General features: G+C 39.3%; 1 protein-coding gene across 2 annotated transcripts in view; it reads right to left on the bottom strand.

Annotated features, from left to right (window-relative positions):
* The window catches only part of BTBD9 (BTB domain containing 9), a 463,365-nt gene that overhangs the window by 124,675 nt on the left and 319,028 nt on the right, over positions 1-19,662 (bottom strand). For both annotated transcript variants that reach the window (XM_037146205.2, XM_053671066.1), the window contains exon 8: positions 4,827-5,016. In XM_037146205.2, the coding sequence (XP_037002100.1) occupies positions 4,827-5,016 (190 nt within the window). The remainder of the gene's footprint in view (positions 1-4,826; positions 5,017-19,662) is intronic.

Raw genomic sequence — 19,662 nt, 5'->3', positions numbered from 1 at the left:
GTGATTTCTCATACTAACCTGAAAACACATAAAAGAATATCATGATTAGTGAGTGAAAGATAATAAGTCTTAAACTAAGGTGACAGAGGGGCTATAAACTAAAACATTAGGTAGATCTGGTTGGTTATTATGACTCTACCCTGGTGTTTTTATGTGGTCAGGCCTGTGAAAATTTCCTGTTATTTAAATTTTAATGTTTTTTAAATGGCATGAAACTGATATAATTAGTACTCAGTTACCCACTATTATGGCACATTCCAGGCAATTTCTCCCTTTCTCTCTCAAATAAAATGAGTAAGTTTGGCTGTGCCTGTGAACCTAGCAAAAACAAAGGCAAACTCTATTTCCCAGTTGTGCTGCCTACTTTGGCTGCTGGAAAAGAGAAACACAAAAGATGAGGAGAAAGTTTCCGGTTAGACTGTAGGGACTAGGATGCCTCCTGCTCTTTCTTTTCCAGGAGCCAGTTGGATAAAGGAAGGTCAAAAGCAAGGAAGGTGCTTCTAAAGGAATGACGGTCTCCAGCCCTGACCTTCTCCTCAACAAAGAAAACTCTCCTCTACCTGTGCTAGTGAAATACTGGGACGAGGGTCATGGAGATAGGTGGGATGGTTTGGTAACTGGTGACTGATTAGAAACAGCAACAAAGCATTCAAGGGCTGTCACCTCTCCAAGTGACCTCCCTCTGCTTGCCTCCTACTCTGCTCCAGCCACAATGGCCTTCTGAAGGCCCCTGCAACCTGCCAGACGGGTTTCCCCCTCAGGGTCTTAGTACTCTATCTGTGACGTTCTTGGTCCCCAAGTCCCCAGATGGCTTGCTTTTCTAAATCTAAAACGGCACTGTCTTCATCCTCTAGTCCTCCCTCCTGATTGCTTCATAACATTTGTGAGTATCTGACACATTACATGTAGTATTTGTTTACTGTTTATCTCCCCACGAGAATGTCAGTTTCATAAGCACTGACATTAGATGTCAGTTTGATGATTATTTTCTTTATTCAGTGCTGTATTCCACTGCTTAGAACAGTGCCTGGAGCATAGGAAGAGACTTGACAACAGTTCCTTGAATGAATCAGAGAAACTAGGGGAAGGTAGAGATAGTCAGAGATCATATTTCAAGGTCAGCCTCTCCAGGGTCCTATGAGGGAACCGGTACGAGACGCACTAGCAGGAGTAGGTTTCTGCTGACTGAAACACAGCTCTGCTTGCCTGTCCAGCTGCAGGGGAAACTCCCAAGAAAGGAGGAAATGGTTTCTGTGGGTGCAAATGACAGAGATGAAAACAAATAGTTTTTTATCCACAAAATAATTATGTCCTGTCATAGGAATAAAGATGCAGTAATGGAAATAATTTGCATTGAGACTTTTGCCTTTGTAATCATCATCTACAAGGAAATCTGAAACTTTAAAGCCAGTGTACCCAGAATTTTCGGGATTGCCGGGTCTCCCTTTTAGATGGAGAAAGTGTTAAGTCGCTCAGCTTTGTAATGCTCTCCCTCAGGTGCTGATTCAGAATCACTGGGATTCTTCCAATGCAGTGACTAGGAAAGCAAGTCAGTCATCAGAAGCAATAGAAACTGTAGGTCAAATGTCACTGACTAATCAGCCTGTCATTGGTCAAGTACCCATCCCCCAAAGAAATGACGCTGATCTACTTTCCTAGCAATAAACATCTACCTGGGCGCATCAGCTGCCGCTAACCACGGCCTGCCAAGATATCCAGCATCATCCACAGGCATTGGTGGTTAAGAAATCCCTCTCCCTTTCTTCTTAATAATGTCACAGAAGAGGCAAATGCAGTCCCTGACAACATAATGTGAGTTTCGCAGAGACGTGTCTCTTGGAGCACTCAGCCAGTTACACGGGGCTTCAATTGCATGGATTTTCTCACTGCAGAAACAACAGCAAGGCTGAAGGAAGTTGGAGGCTTCACACAAGTCTGCCTTTGGTCTTGCTCATGCCCCTCTGCCCTCTTCTGAGTCAGAGATAAAAAAAACTGAAGAAACAATTTTAATTCCACATTTACAGAAAAATAAATGGACACTGTTCTCTCTTGCCTTAAGCCCTAATCACACCATTTTCTGGAGTCAGATTCAACCTCTCTAATGCTTTGATTAGAGCTAGAGGCCAAGGTAGCCTTGTCACTTGTGCAGCCTATTTGTCTCTAAGGTGTCACTTTGGCAAAGACCTCATGAGGCTCCTGTTCAATCCAAAATTCTAGACCTTCTACTGCACCCACTGTAATCTCCCCTTCTGTCTTGACGACTACCTCATCTGACAAGGGATGTTCATTCTCAGTTGCCACAGGCTTTATGTATCAGGTGAGGCTGGGAAGAGGCAGCAAGTAAATAGTGACACACATATGACATATGCTCTTGTAGGAAATATATGCGGCGTGCGAGAAATGTAAGAAATCACTGAAGAGGAGTATCTAAATCAGCCCGGGAGATGATGGAAGGTTAAAGAAGCATTCCCAGAGGAGTGGAGTCTTCAAGGGGGAATAAGAGCCAGGTAAAAAAGAGAGTGATGAGAAAGTAGTGTGAGTCACACGCAATGAGAACAGCATGTTCAAAGAGTTGAAGGCATGAGGGTAACAGAAGGTGATACATGTGCAAAACTGCAAGTGGCTGGATAGGCTGAGACAGAGCAGTTACAGGGTGGGTGAAGAAACACGAGCCAGGCTGTACAGACAGAAATCAAGTCAGGTGATTTTTAAGTGCTTTTGTCTGAACTTTCCCCTGAAGGCAAACAGTAGACAGGACTCTTCTTAGGAAGGGGCATGACTGCATCGGATTTGTGGTAACAGGTGGCAGATAGTTGCTGGTGGGGAAGGAAGGGCTCGGTGAAAGTCTGAAGAGCAGGTATAGAGAAGAAACTACTAAGGTGCAACTCTGGTGTGGTGATGGAAGTGGGATGGAGAAGAGGAAAGGATTTGTGAGACATGTAGGAACTGGTATTGACAGAGCTTTACAGATGACTGGTTGAGGGGAGGAGGGGAGGGAGAGGAAGAAATTTAGAAAGATTCCTATGTTTTTTTGGCTCAGGTGATGGGTAGAGGGGTGGCATCACAGAATGAGACTGGGAATCATGGTATGAGACAACTCAAACAGGGGAAAGGAAGCATAAAGAAATCCATTTCTGAACTGAGATGCACATGGAACACTGTTAGGCAGGGGAAGGGGAGGGGGTACCAGGCAAGCAGATAGAATGCAAGGAACATTAAGAGAGAACGAGCAGAGCCGCTAAGCTGCCAGTTTGCTTACATCTTCATTGGCAAGAAGACCAGTCTTCAGATTAGAAATGGCAGAACAAACATAATAAAAAGAAAATTGAAGCCCCAAATAGGTGAAGTGAAAGAAAGAGTATCTAGTCGATTTAAATGATTTCAGGTCTCCTGGCTCAGATGAGTTACACCACAAGCCTTCTGAAAGAAACTGCAGATGTAATCTCAGAGACACAATTGGTAATCTTCGAGAAACTGTGGAAACTATAAAGAGTGCCAGTGACAAGAGAAGGACAACTGTTTCCCAGATTTTTAAAGTGAAGAGGGACAGATTGTAATGAGAAATATTCAGATAAGTTTCCTACCATCTATGACAAAAATTCTAGAATGGTTTACAAAATAAATGGCTTATAAATACTTCAGTTAATGCATGCAGCTGAGGAAAAGGAAGGAGGGACTGTTGATTGCTATGTGACAGAAGTTTATTTGTACTGGTAGTTTGTCCAGACTGATTGTGGCTTGTCTCTCCCCACTTCCTAAGCACAAAGTGGGTTGTCTGGTCTGCAGTATAAACTTCAGACTTTTCTACCTGTGATTTGTTGTCTATGGTACTCAGACTATATAAGCCCTTTATGAAAAAAGTTGACAATTTAAATGAAGAAATCCACAGTCTGAATTCTCCAAGAAATCCACCATCATTTGTCAGGGTACTTCTAGGAACTGACAAGCACTGATAAGCTTCATGATTATTAGCCTAAAGATGAATTAACCTTTGTCTATTATGATCCTACTACCTTATTTTTCTGTGCTATTTCTCTTTTTACATATACTGACTTCAAAATGAAAACAGGAAACAACAAAGCAAATGTGGCAGAACAGGATGGGGGGAAGGCAGCCATATCCCACCAACATCTCTAATCATGGCAGCTAAGATATAATGTAAAATATCTTATCTAACACTGAATATAAATATAAGTATAAATATAAATATACATAATACACCACTAGTCAGTCTTTCAGAGAGCTTCTTGGAACATTAAAAAAAAATAAAGGCAGCCTACTCAAGACCCAGATGGCTCTCTTGAACTGAAAGTATATTCTCTAGGGGATGTCAATAGTCTCACATTTTAAAATTATATGACCCTGTAAATCAAGCAATATTGAGTTAAAGTTCCTTTTTTAAAACAAAATTAAAACAACAACTAAAAACCAAATGAAGATCATTACAAAGACTTTTTAGAAACAGGTCTCCTATACAGTTCTACTTGGTTCCTATGTAAAGTAACTTATTAAAGTTGCAAATGATTTTTGATTCTATATAACCTGTCTTGACATTATACTATAAGTCCCTAACCAATATAAGCTCAGGAAGAGGCCTCTATTCCAGTTTCTCCACAAGTCTAATTTTGGTGCATCTCCCCACCAGAGAATCTAAACAAGCACTTTAAATTCCTTTGTTCCCCCCTTTCCACCCTTTACTTGATAATTTAGAGCAAAGAACAGAAGAGCATCTTCACTGAGGGTATTGGGACCATCACCATCCCAAAATATTATTTGCACACATATCTCCCATTTTAAAAGTGATGAATGAAAAAGAATCTTCTTACCGTATTGACCCAATCATGTATGGCTGTGCCAGCTGGACCACAATCGCACCACTCCCTAGCTGATGACACGTGTAGCCAGAATCCCAGTCATAGTTCTTGGTGTCCCCGTTTAGCAAGGCGTTTCGGCTCCGACTCACTCCTTCAATCACACTGGCACAATCAGCAATGGTTGCAACGTTCTCCATAGGAACTGTGAATCCAACACGAGATTCAGCATCAAGATGAGAGAAGCCAAATGTATCCGAATCATGTGCAATGAAAAAAATGAACTAATATCTATCTCAAATCAATGATAAAAGGAAAACTAGAACATCTTGATTATCTCAAGCTAAGAACAAATTTTCCAAGCCTAATAGTTAAAAAAAAAAGTTCAACCTGAGGTGGGAATAACTACAGGTAGCAATTAACCCTAAAGAATTTTTTTATAAAGAAACATAATGCCCCCCAAATATAAAATGAACAAAAACATTGCAAAATATTACTACAATGGAAAAGTACACAGTAATTGAGATTAACAAACTACAACTATATACAAATAGATGAATCAAAAAACACAATGTTGAACAACAAAAAAAAGCAAGGCACAGAAAAAAACAGAGTATGACTTCATTTATACATAGTTTTTTAAAAGGCAAAAGTAAAAATATACTTTGTTTAGAGACACATACATAAATGTAAAACTAAAAATGAAATCCAGGGAATTACCATACAAAATAGAGGATAATTTGTCTAGGAAGGGGGAGGTGAAATCTTAGAGGAGCTTGAAAAGTAGTGGTCTTGTTCTGTTCTTAAGCTAGGTGGTAGGCACATGGCACTTGCTTTATTAGTATTCTCTCAAGTGTACTTATTTATTACATTTAAACACTTGTTTACAGAAAGATTACATACACATGCACACACGTGTGTGTATCTGTATTTACTATTTTAGAATTCATAACGCAGGGAAGGGATCCAGGTCATGGCACCAACCCCTTTTCAGAATATACACTTGCCTTCAGCCATGATTCAGTTCCCTTTTTGTTTACTATTTCATGCATTTCACTTTAGTTTTTAAATTTTTTATTTAATTATTTCTAGAGAGAGGGGAAAGGAGGGAGAAAGAGAGAGAAACATCCATGTGTGGTTGCCTCACCCACCCCCTACTGGGGACCTGGCCAGCAACCAAGACATGTGTCCAGACTGGGAATCAAACTGGTGACCCTTTGGTTTGTAGGCAGGCACTCAATCCACTGAGCCACGCCAGTCAGCACTATGCCATGCATTTAATACACGTGCTCTTGCCTTTGTTTGCAAACTGCTGTATTTTCAAACATGGGCTCTTTTCATCCTTTTATTCATTCATTCTTTCATGTATATTTTATTTGGTTTTTCACATTTGGTTACTTAATTTATTTAGGATTTTAGGTATGCTGTGAAATAGAAATCTACTTTAATTTTTACTAGTAAGGTTAGTCAATTTCCCCATTTAATGAACAGTCCATCCCTGCCCCAATTTATGTTTCTTACTCATATAAACTTCTAATATATTTGTGGCTCTTTTTAAGATGTGCAGTTTATTTCACAGATTTGCCTAGCCTTGTGCCTGTATGATGATGTTTTAATCACTATAATTTTATAGTAATCTTAACATCTGATAAAATAAACATCTCTCTTCACTACTCCTTTCATCCCTTTTTTCCCCAAATTATCTTGAATATTCTTGGCTCTTTTAGGAAAATTTTCCTTTTTAAATACACTAGTTTATAAAAATGTTCACAGTATGTCTTCTTTTTATCCAAATATTTTTATTTGTATCTTTTCTTTCTTTTTTGATCAGTCCTATACAGGTTTGTCTACTTTATTAGTGTTTTCAAAGAACCAACTTTTGGTTTTGTTGATTCTTTGTTTCCTACTTCACTAAATTTTTATTATTTCTTCCTTCTATTCCTTTGCAATTACTCTATTTTTTAACTACTTGAAGTGAATACTTAACTCATTAATCTTTCTTCTTTTCCAATACATGTATGTTTTTTAAGACTTTATTTATTTATCTTTAGAGGGGAAAGGAAGAAGAGAGGGAGAGAACTATCAATGTATGGTTGCCTCTCGTGCATCCCCTGCTGGGAACTGGCCTGCAACCCAGGCACGTTCCCTGACTGGGAATTGAACTGTGGTTGTTTGTTTCGCAGGCCCACACTCTAAACACTAAACTACACCAGCCAGGGCTAATACATGTGTTTAAAGACAATATTTTACCTCTAAGTCCTGATTTATCTTTATGTTTAAGTTTTGACATAACAGTATTTGAAAGGGTACTACTGGTCAGGTATTGTGTAGAATGTCCCTCAGTTTGGGTTTGTCTGGTATTGTAGTATTTTAAAAGTTGATCACTTCTGCCCTGATCAGTATGGCTCAGTTGGCCAGAGCGTCACCCTGTAACCAAAAGCTTGTGGGTTCAATTGCCATTTGGGGAATTTGAACATTCCTAGGTTGTGGGTTTGACCCCAGCCCTGGAGTGGGTATATGCTGGGATATGTGCTATCCTGGGTCCAGGCACTGATCCCGGACCAGAGCACATGGGAGGCAACCAATCAATGCTTCTCTCTCACACTGATGTTTCTTTCTCTCCTTTCTTTTCTCCCTTCCTCTCTTTAAAAGCAATGGAAAAAATGTCTTTGGGTAAAAACTAATGAAAAAAAAATGACCACTGCTAAATATTTTCTAAGTTCATTATGCTTTTTTCTTTGACCCATCAATTTGAATTATTTAAAAGTATGTTTCTATCTTTTCAAAATTTAACTTTCCAAATATAACTTATCAAGTTAGCTTTTTGTTACAGATTTTAATTACATTGCAATGTGGATAAAAAATCGTGTGATCTATATGGTACTGATTTTGTAGAATTTGCTGAGACTTGCTTTGTGGCCTAGCACATGGTTAATTCGTATTGATAATTTATGTGTGCCTGAAGAGAGTGTGTAGGCTCTTATATGGGAGATGTATGGTTCTACATATATCTATTATACAACATGTATTAATTATATTGTTCAAATCATTTATATCCTTTTAATTATTGAGAGATGCTTATTAAAATCTCCCACTATTAGCTACAGATTTGTTAATTTCTCCTTATAATTGTCAGTTTTTCCTTTATATATTTTGATACTATACCATTTCACATGTATCCTTTTAGAAGAATATCTTCCTGGTAGACTGAACCTTTCACCATTTGTAGTATTATTCTTTATCCCTAATAACACCTTTGTCCTAGAGTATATGGTAAGATGTCATATAACTTATAGTACCTTTTCCTGGCTACTATTTCCTCTACTTTGTATTTTTCTGGGCTCTTATAAATAACATATACCTAGGTTTTTTTAAAAAAGGAGTGTTTTTTTAACTGGCAGATTTATATGACTTACATTAGTTGTTATTACTGATATATTTGGATTAACTTTTACTTGTCTTGCTGTTTCCCCACTTCTCCGTGTACTCGGGTCCTGTGTTCCTAATGGGGTGACACTTTCCCTTACTTCCTCATCAGCTATTTCTATTGATTTGATTTGAAAGTTATATATTTCTACTCTTTTACTAAATTTTAGGTATGCAAGCCACACTTAACAATGCCTAAAATTAAAATTCACATATGCCCTTTTCCTGAACAATATAAAAGACCTTAACAGTTTTTAACACACATCATCTAGCTTATTATTATTTAACCTTTTAGTTCCACCTTGCTCTATATTCTGTACATCAATTATTATTATTTCATCCAGTCAAAACTTATTTATTCACATTCACCAATTTGTTCACCATTACTTTTTTATATAGTCCTTTCTTCTTGGCTCAACTTCCTTCTTTCTAAGAAACATTTCATATCATTAGTATTCAGCAGTCTTTGTTTAAAAGTGTATTTTGCCACCACTCTCATAAAATAGGTTAACTGGGTATAAAAATTCTATGTTAAAAGCTGTTTTTTCTCTCGGCACATTGAAGATATTACTCTATAGTCTGCTGGCTTCTACTGTTATGTCTGTTCAAGTCTGCTGCCTTCTATTACAATTGTTAGTTTCTCTACAGTTAATATAGTAATGCTTTCTCTTTGGTTTTGGTGTTTTGCAACTTTAGTACATTGTACCCTGATGTAGATTAAATTTATCCTGCTCAGGACTGAATATTAACATTTATAACTTTATGAAGTCTGGATAATTTTTGCCATTATTTGTTTGGGTATTGATTCTCTCTCATTTTCTGTTCTTTTCTTCTTTAGAATTCCTTTTACACCTCTGTTGGAACTTTTCATCTCATCCTCCATTTTTCTTAACCTTCCTTTAATTTTTTCCCCTCTTTACCTCTTTTTTGAAGCATTCTGGATAATTTCTTAAAATTCTCCTTAAGTATGTCTAAGCTGTCCACTGAATTATTAAAACTTCACTACTAAACAAAAACTACACAGCACTTAAAATAAATGAACCAGAGCTACATGTGTGCATCAACAAAACTCAATTTCACATTGAAAGCTGTTTAAGAAGAGCAAGTCAGAAAAATACAGTCTGTTTCCATTTTTACTGTGTAGTGATACATACCTATGTGGTGAACTTAGAAAGAAAAGCTAGAAAATAGTAAACACTAAAATTCAGAGGAACAGTTACATTCAGACAGGAAGGTAGTGGGAATGTGAATGGGGAAGGGTCACACAAAAGGACTTGAAAGGTTTAGCAGTGTTTCATTTCTAAAGTTGGGTAGTGAACATGAGTGTGTTCCTGATTTCCAAACTTTACATACATGTTCCTTACATTCTTTCCAGCATATGGAATATTTTTAAAACAGTCTCACACATTTTAACACTGTTATTTTGGAAAGCCTCTCAGAAGACAAAAACTTTTATGACGACTTTGAACACTGATATCCTCTGTACCATCCACTAGGTCTTATCAGTTATCTTTGCTGATGCTCCCTGAATTTTTCAATTTCCACATACTCTATTTTACAGGTTCACAATTTTATTCCTAGATAATCTGATCTTAACTAATGGCCAATTAGTATGGCAGCATTAGAGACTATCACGAAATCATAGCAGATACAGTTTCAAGGTCTTTGGGAAAACAAGTCTAAGGTAAGTACTCAGCACTCCTTTTCTATAGACAAATAAGTGGGTTTATTTTTAAATGTATGTGTGTGTGTAAAACATTTTATATATATATGTATGTATATACACAGACACATATGTTTATTTGTTTGTTTATTTATTTATTGTTGTTCAAGTACGGTAGTCTCTATTTTCCAGCCACCACTTTTCCCTGCCCCACCCACCCCCACCTTCCACCCTCACTCCTTCCCAAGGCCTTTGGCTTTGTCTGTGGGTCCTTTATACTTGTTCCTTGACAAAGAGGGTTTATTAAAGAAGATTCTTTTAGTCTCTAACATTTTCTCTAAGCAAAACGACTTTAGTAACCTCACATTCTGACCCTCTGGAATCTTGAGGTGGTCTAATGTATGTGCTAAATTAAATACTTTTGCCTTCTTAACAAGGAATCCAATGTCAGGGTGCTGGAGAAAAGTATCCCATGATTTCTACTTTGATTTTGACATAATTATTCATTAATGTTTATTAGTCAAATTTTGGGTCTACAAAGTGTGTCGAAAACAGACACATGTCAACATACACACATAGAGATGGACTTTATCAGTGAAATCTACCCCAAGTCCAACATTTCCTTCCAAGAAGTAACTTTTGCTAGAACTCTGCTAGCAACCTGATAAACAACTGTGTCTACTTCATAAGATACAAAATCAAAAGATTACCATTTTTCTTAATTCTCATGCCTATTTTTTTGATAATCAGTCAAATTAACAGCAAAATGACCAAATGTTGCCAACAGGTGGAAGGAAGAGGACAGGGATTTGAGCACAAACCCATGTATAAGACCTTCTGTAAATAACCCAGACGAGACCATGGCTCCAGGAGCACACCAATCCAATTCTTAATATCCAGATCAGTACTTCGACCTGATCTAACCTGATAATCAGATTCAGTGTGTGAGTTTCATAAGGGCAGGAACTTTTATTTCTCTTCTTCACTGCTGTACTCCTAACTGCCAAGAAATAGTGCCTAGTGTATAGTAGGGATTGAGTAAATATTTGCTGAATGAATGAATAAGAGCTACAAAAGGATGCCTATGTAGGCTCTGGTACTTAACCTTGCTTAACATAGTTCCTTACCAAAGATAAAAAATCTAAAAGTTACTGAATAAAGCAGAAAAATTGCTTTCTCAGTGAAAGTTCTCTTAGAAAAGTAAAGCATAATCAATCTTCGGGTCTTGACCTACACATTAGAAAGAAAACTGCTATGCCCACTGCGGGAGAGCTGCCCGAGAAGCATTACACACACCCTCGGCTTTCTCAACTTCTCCCTGAATGCAGGTTTACCCTGCATACAGAAAGTTTGGTCGCTCATGGTAGACTGAAATATCCTGTGATGAAGAAACCATTTTGGGGAGTTCAGGTGGGAGAGGAAGGATGAACAGAACGAGGTAGTGCCTGAGGGGTGAGCCACAGTCACAGGATGGGAGTTCTCACAGAACAGGTCTGTCCGGACGGTCACTGCTGGGTTTGCTGACACACAAAGGCTGCTCCCTCCATTTCAGCAGTAAATAATTCTCTTATTAATTCTTCTTCCTAGAAACACAAACCTCAGCCTGCCTAGTTAGAGTGCCTGTTAATTACTCAATGGTTCTATGGTCTTATTCACAACGAAACATTAGAGTGATTCTGACTGAAATGCACAGAAGGTGTCATACTGGTTTTCTTCCCAGAGGGGCTGGGCCACTGCCCATCTGAATGTTCATTACCATCTTTCATATGCATCTGATAAATTTATTAAAAACACCATCTGGATAGGACTCCACTTTATTCTGTATTTCCAGTCTTCCCGTCTCCCCCGCCCCGATCCCACTGGAATTTCTGCCCCAATCTGTGTCACTTTGTTTACAAAACTATACTGCCCAAATCCAGCATCTCGTGTCTGTCTCTTTCTGGTGTCTCTCTGCTGCCCTTCGGTTACACACCTATTACAATAGCCTATGCTATGAGCAAAAGGCAAAGGGGAACTGCCTGGGCGCAAATTACTTTCCCCCCTCCATGCACATAGGAATTCTGCTCAAACAAATTAAATTTGCTGCTTCTGAATACAAAAGTTGCATATTAACAAAGTGTATACATTTTGCAAGTGTATGGATGTTGGGATGACTCACACTATGGGGGAACTGCAGAAAAAGTGATCTGGAAACATTTTCACTGTTCTTCATTCTTACGCAGCACCAGGGGTGGCCAACAGCTTACCAGTAAATTTAATTCAGGACTAATACATTTTTAAAAGGCTGTGTTACTTCACGAGGACATGACCTGAGGGCCACCTGTACTGGCTATATTTAAAGATAAGATTGACATGTTATTTAACTGTCTCCAGAGATCACCTTTGAGAGGTGGAGAAAACAAACTTGATGAAAAAATTTAAAAATGAAATAGCACTTAGCACTTGCAAAGGACCATCACCTTCAAAACCTTGCTTGTGCTGGGCTTCCTTACTACTTCCTGCCTGTGTTCATTACACAGTGTTTTCTAACCGCACAGTGGTTCACGCAGCAAACTGGTACTTAACAGCTTCAGCATACATTCTTCTCTACTGCCATGATTTTCAGAGATACAAAGTATTTCTTTCAAAAAGACAACTAAGGCTACCAGCTGAAGGTCACACAGATGTATTCTCCTACAGCCCCACACTTTTTGTTTTCAAAGGGGGATTCACCCTCGGGGCCTATCACCAGGCCTACATGGGAACTTACTGTGACCAGGCAAGCGTCCAACCCAACTGCAACCCCCCCTCTGCCCAGTAGTTGAAAGGAAGAAACACCCGCAGCTGTTACGTCTGAACAGCTGTACAAGAACAACAGGGAATTAGAGCACAAGCTCATCTTGCTTGGAATCTATCAAAAGCTACAAAAATATATTCTACAAACACTGGCACTAAGTTACATTAATTCTTAGCTTTATCTGTCAGGTTAAAAAAATCACTTTTCAACCATATATTACATCACATTCCTGAAGAGAAATCGTTTAAACTTTCCTTCCCCGTTCCCCGTATTTTCCCAGTTCCCAGCTCCGGGAGAAGCCTGCTTCCTAACCCCATTTCGAGGAGTCAGTCAGGAGCACCTCTCCGTTCCCGCAGGGGAAGCCCACGGGAAGAAGACAGACCACGCCTCTGAGTGCTGGAGTCCCACTGCTCTGAGCCCTTTCTTTTTCCTTTCTTTTTATTTTACCCATTTTATTAGTATGAATCTTAATGTTCTCATCATTCCTGTTCTTGCTCTAATTCTGACATCACCAAGGTTGCCCAAATCACAGCATATCTTGATATTGATTATAAGGGCTTGGACAATCTGCTTGGCTCTATTTAGCCCGTGATAGAAAGAAGTAACACTTTTCCAGACTTCCCACATATGCTCTATCCCCAACCCCAAATAGTCAATCTTTATAACTTTTATAAAGCTATAGCTCCAAACACTTGAGAGGAAATGGCCTTTTTCTAGAAAATGAAGGTGAGAAATCAGAGGTGGTTATTCCCAGGAGCAAAGGTGAGGTGGGGTGTGGCCAGGGCATCTCTTGTACAAGTTCACCAGGATCAGTGAATTCTCTCTTCTTACCCATGAGCCTCTGAAGAAAAGCAAGGCTCAGAACTAACTCTTTAAGAGGTCTACTCCCTTCTGTGTAGTTTGAAGGCTGTAGGTTTTAGCTGTGAGAACCTTCAATTCAAAAAGACCTTAAAGCAGTGATTCCCAAACAGTGCACTGCAAGAGGCACACCAGTGTGCTGCAAAACTTTTTATAAACATGCAATACTTGACCACTTTGTCAGGAGCAATGACCTCTTTTCCCTATTTTATTGTCAAATAAAAAATGACAACAGCCAATGCAACAGTAGCCATCTGGTATGAATGGATCAAAACTATACCCATTTTTTGGTCAGACTGGCAAAAAACATGATTTTAGTCAGTTTATGTGTGCCACAAGTGAAAAAGGTTGCAAATTTCTGCCTTAAAGAATTAAACATCAGACTTTTAACAGCAGTAACCACTGTAGTTTATCAAAGAGGGATCCACTTTGCTGGTGAGGCCTTTAAATTTAGGACAGAGGCATTTCCAGGTGTAAGGAAAAAGATACTCGAAACATCCTCTGTGTTTGAACTAGTAGGCAATGTCTCACTGAGGTGGGTTTTTTTTTTTTTTCTTTTCTCTGGATATAATCTGTCAGAGAAAGAAGGTCTACATCTGCCCCCAACAAGTTATTCAGGCGGATGGGGATAAATACCTAACATACAAAGAGTTATTGAAATTGGTTTTACAGGTTTTGAAAATTACCTCAAAATTTTTTAAAAGTTATAATGTAAAGGGTAACATTTTCTGTATCATAAGAGTTTTACAAGGATTTATTTTTCTTTATCTCCTAAAAGATGTTGAAATCAACAGTTATTTTTATTCCGCTACTTTTGAAAGGTCTTGTAAGGCCACAACAGTTCTGTGACTCAGGATCAGAGATGTCACCACAGCCTGGGGGAGTACTTCCCATTCCCGTTGAGCACAGAACAAAGGACGTGCAAAAGGTTTAAAAGCTTCACAAAAGACGTGGTGGTTTGCTTAATACTTTTTTGTAAAGAAGTTTTTTTATTTTAAAAAGAAAGATCCTTTTCATAAAATAGTAGCTCTTATTTTAAGCAGAGGATGGATCTTGTTCAGACAATTTTAAGTAGGAATGATTCTGGGCTAATGAATAACTCTTCAGTCTTAACATCTTAAATGATATTTCTTTAATGTGCATCAATAACTATAAAATTTGAGTTGTTACTAAAAGTAGTATTGGTAGTGAGCTGTTCAAATACTAAGTGAAGCCCCATACATCGTACGGACAACATCCCAATTGGACCTGTGACAAGCATGCTCCTACAGTTCCTCTTTGGCAGAACATTCCCGCCATGGCTTTTGGAGGAAGAAAGAAAAAGGCTAGAGATGATGGCAAATCCTTGCATGTCTTAGTGTCCACAAAGCATCCTGGATAGAGCTATGTGCGAAGGAATCTCTGAGAATCTCAAGGGATCAAGGCTGGAATTTAGCAGAAACATACAGATGATTTTCAACATCTGAATATTGGGCTCTCAGAACTGACACTCAGTAATCAAACCACAGAGGATGCCCAAGGGAAAAGCTTGCCTCCTGGGCACTCTCCCAGTTTCAGTCTGAGGGACCAGCCCAGAGCTGTAGGGAAGGAAGCAATACTACCGGAGGTGAGATTGAGGTGAGACTGAGGTGATAATGCCTCTCTAAGGGGGGTGGAGAACTTAGGGTCCTTGGGGAATCTGGCTCCCCAGCTTCAAAGACAGACAGTCAGGGTCTCCTAAGTGACCTGGAACAACTCTATTCTTACCTCTAAGTAAAATAGTTATCTGGGGGAAAAAAAAACCCAGCAAAACACAGTTTATACTATCTTCTGGAGGCCAAAGTCAATCTAGATTAAGAAAATAGAATCATGTTATGTTTTCCAGTAAATTTATAGTATGTGATAAAAAGAGTCTTGCCTAAAATACAATAAAAGGTAATTTAAAAAGAGCTTTTTGCTACTACTTTCAATTAATCATTCTTTTAACACGGTGTTTTGGGAAATGAAAGATGGTAATTTAAAATGGAACTTTATTACAAACATTTCTGCCTGTTAAGAAGCATCTTATTTCTGAGGCATAGCTCTCTCTGTATCATATCTACACACTTTAATTCTGAGAGGGGGGCTGGCTTCTCTCCTGCCCACCTTCAGCTCTGACACCCACTGGACAAGGCAATAGACTAGAGAGCAGGCACCCAAAGACTACCCTTGGTTCTGTAAACGGATTTCTAGGCCATCTTGAGGAGGATATTTAACCACTCTAGACTGCTTCTCTACCTTTAAAGAGAATAATCCCTTCTTCTCTCTATACTCTAACGAACGTTGACAGAATATATTAGATGATGTTTATAAAAGCACCTTGAGATTCTCAAAGGCAAGACCCAGGCTTAGTACTTCCCAGCCATGAGAATCCAGGTTTTGCCCCATGTGAAATGGGTAGATAAAATGAGCGTTTCAGGAATCTGGGTATTATACAAGCAAGGACACTTCTATTCCCATGAGCCACCCTGTAATTATAAAAGGATTGAGGGTAAGGGAAAGAAGAACCAATAACAATTCGACTGACCTGCAAAAAACTATTAGCACCTGCTAGTGTACTATGCAGCTGGCAGTTTCAGAATAACCAAGAAAGCAGTTCCTTCCGGTCGATATTTGCTGGGGACAGCAATTTCTGACCCACTGAATCGGATCAAGATGATCCAAATCATTAGAGCAAAGAAGCTTCTTTGTGCTAACAGTCTGGTGACTATAGGTCTCTTTTCATTAAACAAAGAGGTCTGTCTGTCCACAACCTGCTTTCTAGGACAGTCACTGCTCTGAGGTTTCATGAGTGAGAAATCAAAACATTAAAAAAATCACAGACACAAATGGGCTTAAAATTTATCAGTGAGAATGACAGTGGTAAATGCCATGTGGCTGCCCCACTCTTCTCAGGGGAAGGCAGGTGGGGGAGCAGGGAGAGAGGGGAAATAAAAGGTTCCCTACAGTATTTAGATGGTCTTCAAATGTTCATAATTTCCTTAGGGTGTGCTCGTTGCCAAGTTGACAGATGTTGCTGGAAAAACCTGTACTATTCTGAAGAAAGGCTAACCTTTCAAGAGTGGGAGAGGGGAGGGAGGCAGCCCATCCCTTCGGTGAAGGGATGACATTAAACTGGACAGCCAACTACCCTTAGCGTGTTACATCTTTGAAAGGCTGTGTGATAACACTGCCAAAGAGAACTGTCCTGGGAAAAATCTAATTTTACCATGGTTTTCCTTGCTATGAGTTTAAATTAGCTTTTAAAAGCTAAATATTAGCATGCCCTAGACAAATAAGTGACTATTGATTATTACTTTTTTAAACCACCATGGCTCTGAGCGATCAGTTGCACATCTCCCTAAGACAAGCCATGGCTGCACCATTTCATGCTCTCTCCTTAGCCTCTGTCACTTTCTTTCTCATTCTTTCTTCCCCGTTGTACTTTATGCATGAAGAGAAATGGGTTCTGCAGAGCAGACCGACAAGGGTCTTATCCCAGACTTTCCAACTGGGTGCAAACTCAACGGCCTCTTGCCTGGCCCTCGACATTTCCCAAAGAGAGCCTTCAAATCAAGAATGTTAAGTATTAATTTATGGAACAAGATGTTAGTTTTTGCAAAGCCTTAGTCCTTTGCCACCAAAAAAAAGGGGGGAGGAATAAAGCACATCAGGACTTCCTTGTTTAAGACTATCAACATGTAAGTCAGTCAGTGCAGCAAAATCAGCATCCCAGGTGGTAAGAGCTGGGGCTGGGAGGCGGGAGGGAGAGCTGAGCGAGGCCGGACCGCCCTCTTCCACGGGCACTGCCTTTGTCCTCTTCCCAAGGAGGACTGCATCTCCCTTTTATGTCCAAAGGAGTTTTCTTGCATTCCTAACTTGAAACCTCCCACGTACAAATCCACATGCTCTTGCTCATTAATGTGACCATTAGTCATTTCTTCCTGTGTCCTGGTTACACCCATTGTTTTTATCAGCTCTGATAAGAAGCAGCTCGTCTAATGTCTTCTTGTGGAAAGCAGATTAACCACCCTACCCATTTAAAGACGAATGGTAATGTGCCATAAGGAAAATTATACCTCCAGCCTGAAAATCTGCAATTGGGGAACCATTTTACAGGACAGCATTCATTTATATCAATTATCTTGTTTATCAAAGACAATAAAACCCAAACTGGTAGTAAAAAGGTACAGAGTGCACTGTGAGGAATAATTAGGTCTTACCCTTCTGGAGGCGGATAGCCATTTACCACTTCACTGTGGGAGGAGATGTTTACAGTGACTGTTTTATGACTCTCTCCACATTAACTTTCAAATGTCAAAAGCAGGTGGTTAATTGTTTATCATACAAAGTGTCACATATGTAAAATACTGAGAATTAAAATTATAACCAATCTACCACAAGAAATTCTAGCTTTTAAATTTTATAGCTTGTTTGTCAGTCTCTGGATCACAGCTTAACTGCCATTATAGGGACTGTGTGTGCCAGGTAGGTGCGGTCTGAGGAATTATCTTCTCTGTGTGCGCTCTGTCCTCAGCCAAAGAACAAATAAAAACAACATGGTGTGGTTTAAAGTAATATGTACTGAGAAGAATGGAAGATATCTGAATATAAATGCCACAAGTCCTGATTTCATTTTAGCTTTGACAGTGAGATTTGAGAATGCAAAGCTTATTGAAGCAGTTACCTGACAAGAGTGTGCATGGCCCAAGTCCTCTAAAACCACCAGGTGACTGGGCCCTGCACCTGTGCCCTGTGTCTGCCCTAGAATCTCTGCATCACGAGACTCTGCACCACCCTGAACACTTCTTTTCTGTCACCTGCCCAACTGGTAAATACCAAACCCATTCACTCTGCTCCCCATTACTCTAACTTTGCATAAACCACCTCTGGCAATTTCTCTGTCTTTTTTTTATTTTTATTTTTTAAAATTATTTTATTGTTGTTCAATTACAGTTGTCTCCATTTTCTCCCCACCCCTTCCTCCCACTCCATCCAAACCCACCTCCTTCCCTTGCTGTACTCACAAAACTATTTGTTTTCTCAGTATGGAATTTTCTCAGAAAAATAAAAATCGACCTGCCTTTTGACCCAGCAATTCCACTGCTAGGATTATATCCCAAGAATCCTAAAACATCAATTTCAAAGAACCTGTGCACCACAATGTTCATAGCAGCACAATTTACAATAGTCAAGAGTTGGAAGCAGCCTAGGTGCCCGACAGTAAATGAATGGATCAAAAAATTGTGGTACATATACACAATGGAATTCTATGCAGCAGAAAGAAAGAAGGAGCTACTACCCTTTGCAACAACATGGATGGAACTGGAAAGCATTATGCTGAGTGAAATAGGCCAGGAGTTGACAGACAAATACCGTATGATCTCACCTTTAACAGGAAGCTAAACAACAAAACAAACAAGCAAGCAGGAAAAAAAAAGACACTGAAATAGAGAACAAGGGGACAGTGACCAGAGGGAAGAGGAAAGGAAATTTAAGGGGGAAAAAGGGGGAGGGATTTGGAGGAACAAATATGAAGGACACAGGGACAAGAACTAAGGGGGTGGAAATGGGAGGGAGGTGGGAGCACAGGGCGGGGAGGGGGGGGCTGGGATGGGAGAAATAGACAAAAAAACTGTACTTGAAAAATAACTAAATAAAATAAATAGAAAAAAACTAATTTTTTTCTCTTTAGGCTCAATAAACCCAATTCTCCTCTAGAGCCATAAAAATCTAATAGGTGGGAAGAAGAAGAGTACAGTGGGAAAGAAGGGAACAAACAGGAATAAAAAGGCAGTGTATTTTAATGTGAAGGAGAGTCCAGGAAATCAGCTAGGGTGGGAGTGAGCCCAAGAAGACCCTTTGTGATGCATTAGACACAATTTTTATACCAAAATGTATGTGGCTAAAATTCAGTAAAACAAGTGAGTGGTCAAAAATAGATACAGGCTGACTAAGGAACTCCTGTCTACAGCCATTAATGGGCACATGATGGAAAACAGCATTTTGTGCCTATAGTAGGTTCATTCCCTCTGACATCATCAGATCTTGAATGTATGTGAATTGGCTTGGCTAATCCAGACAGCCAGTGAGGCACTGGTGAGAAACTGACAGTAGCTCATCAAGTCATC

This window comes from Artibeus jamaicensis, unplaced genomic scaffold (genome assembly GCF_021234435.1).
Source record: "Artibeus jamaicensis isolate MK-2021 breed Jamaican fruit bat unplaced genomic scaffold, CSHL_Jam_final contig_1803, whole genome shotgun sequence".
Lineage (NCBI taxonomy): Eukaryota > Metazoa > Chordata > Mammalia > Chiroptera > Phyllostomidae > Artibeus > Artibeus jamaicensis.
The sequence above is the reverse complement of the archived record's forward strand: the minus strand, read 5'-3'. Positions and strand labels throughout refer to the sequence as shown.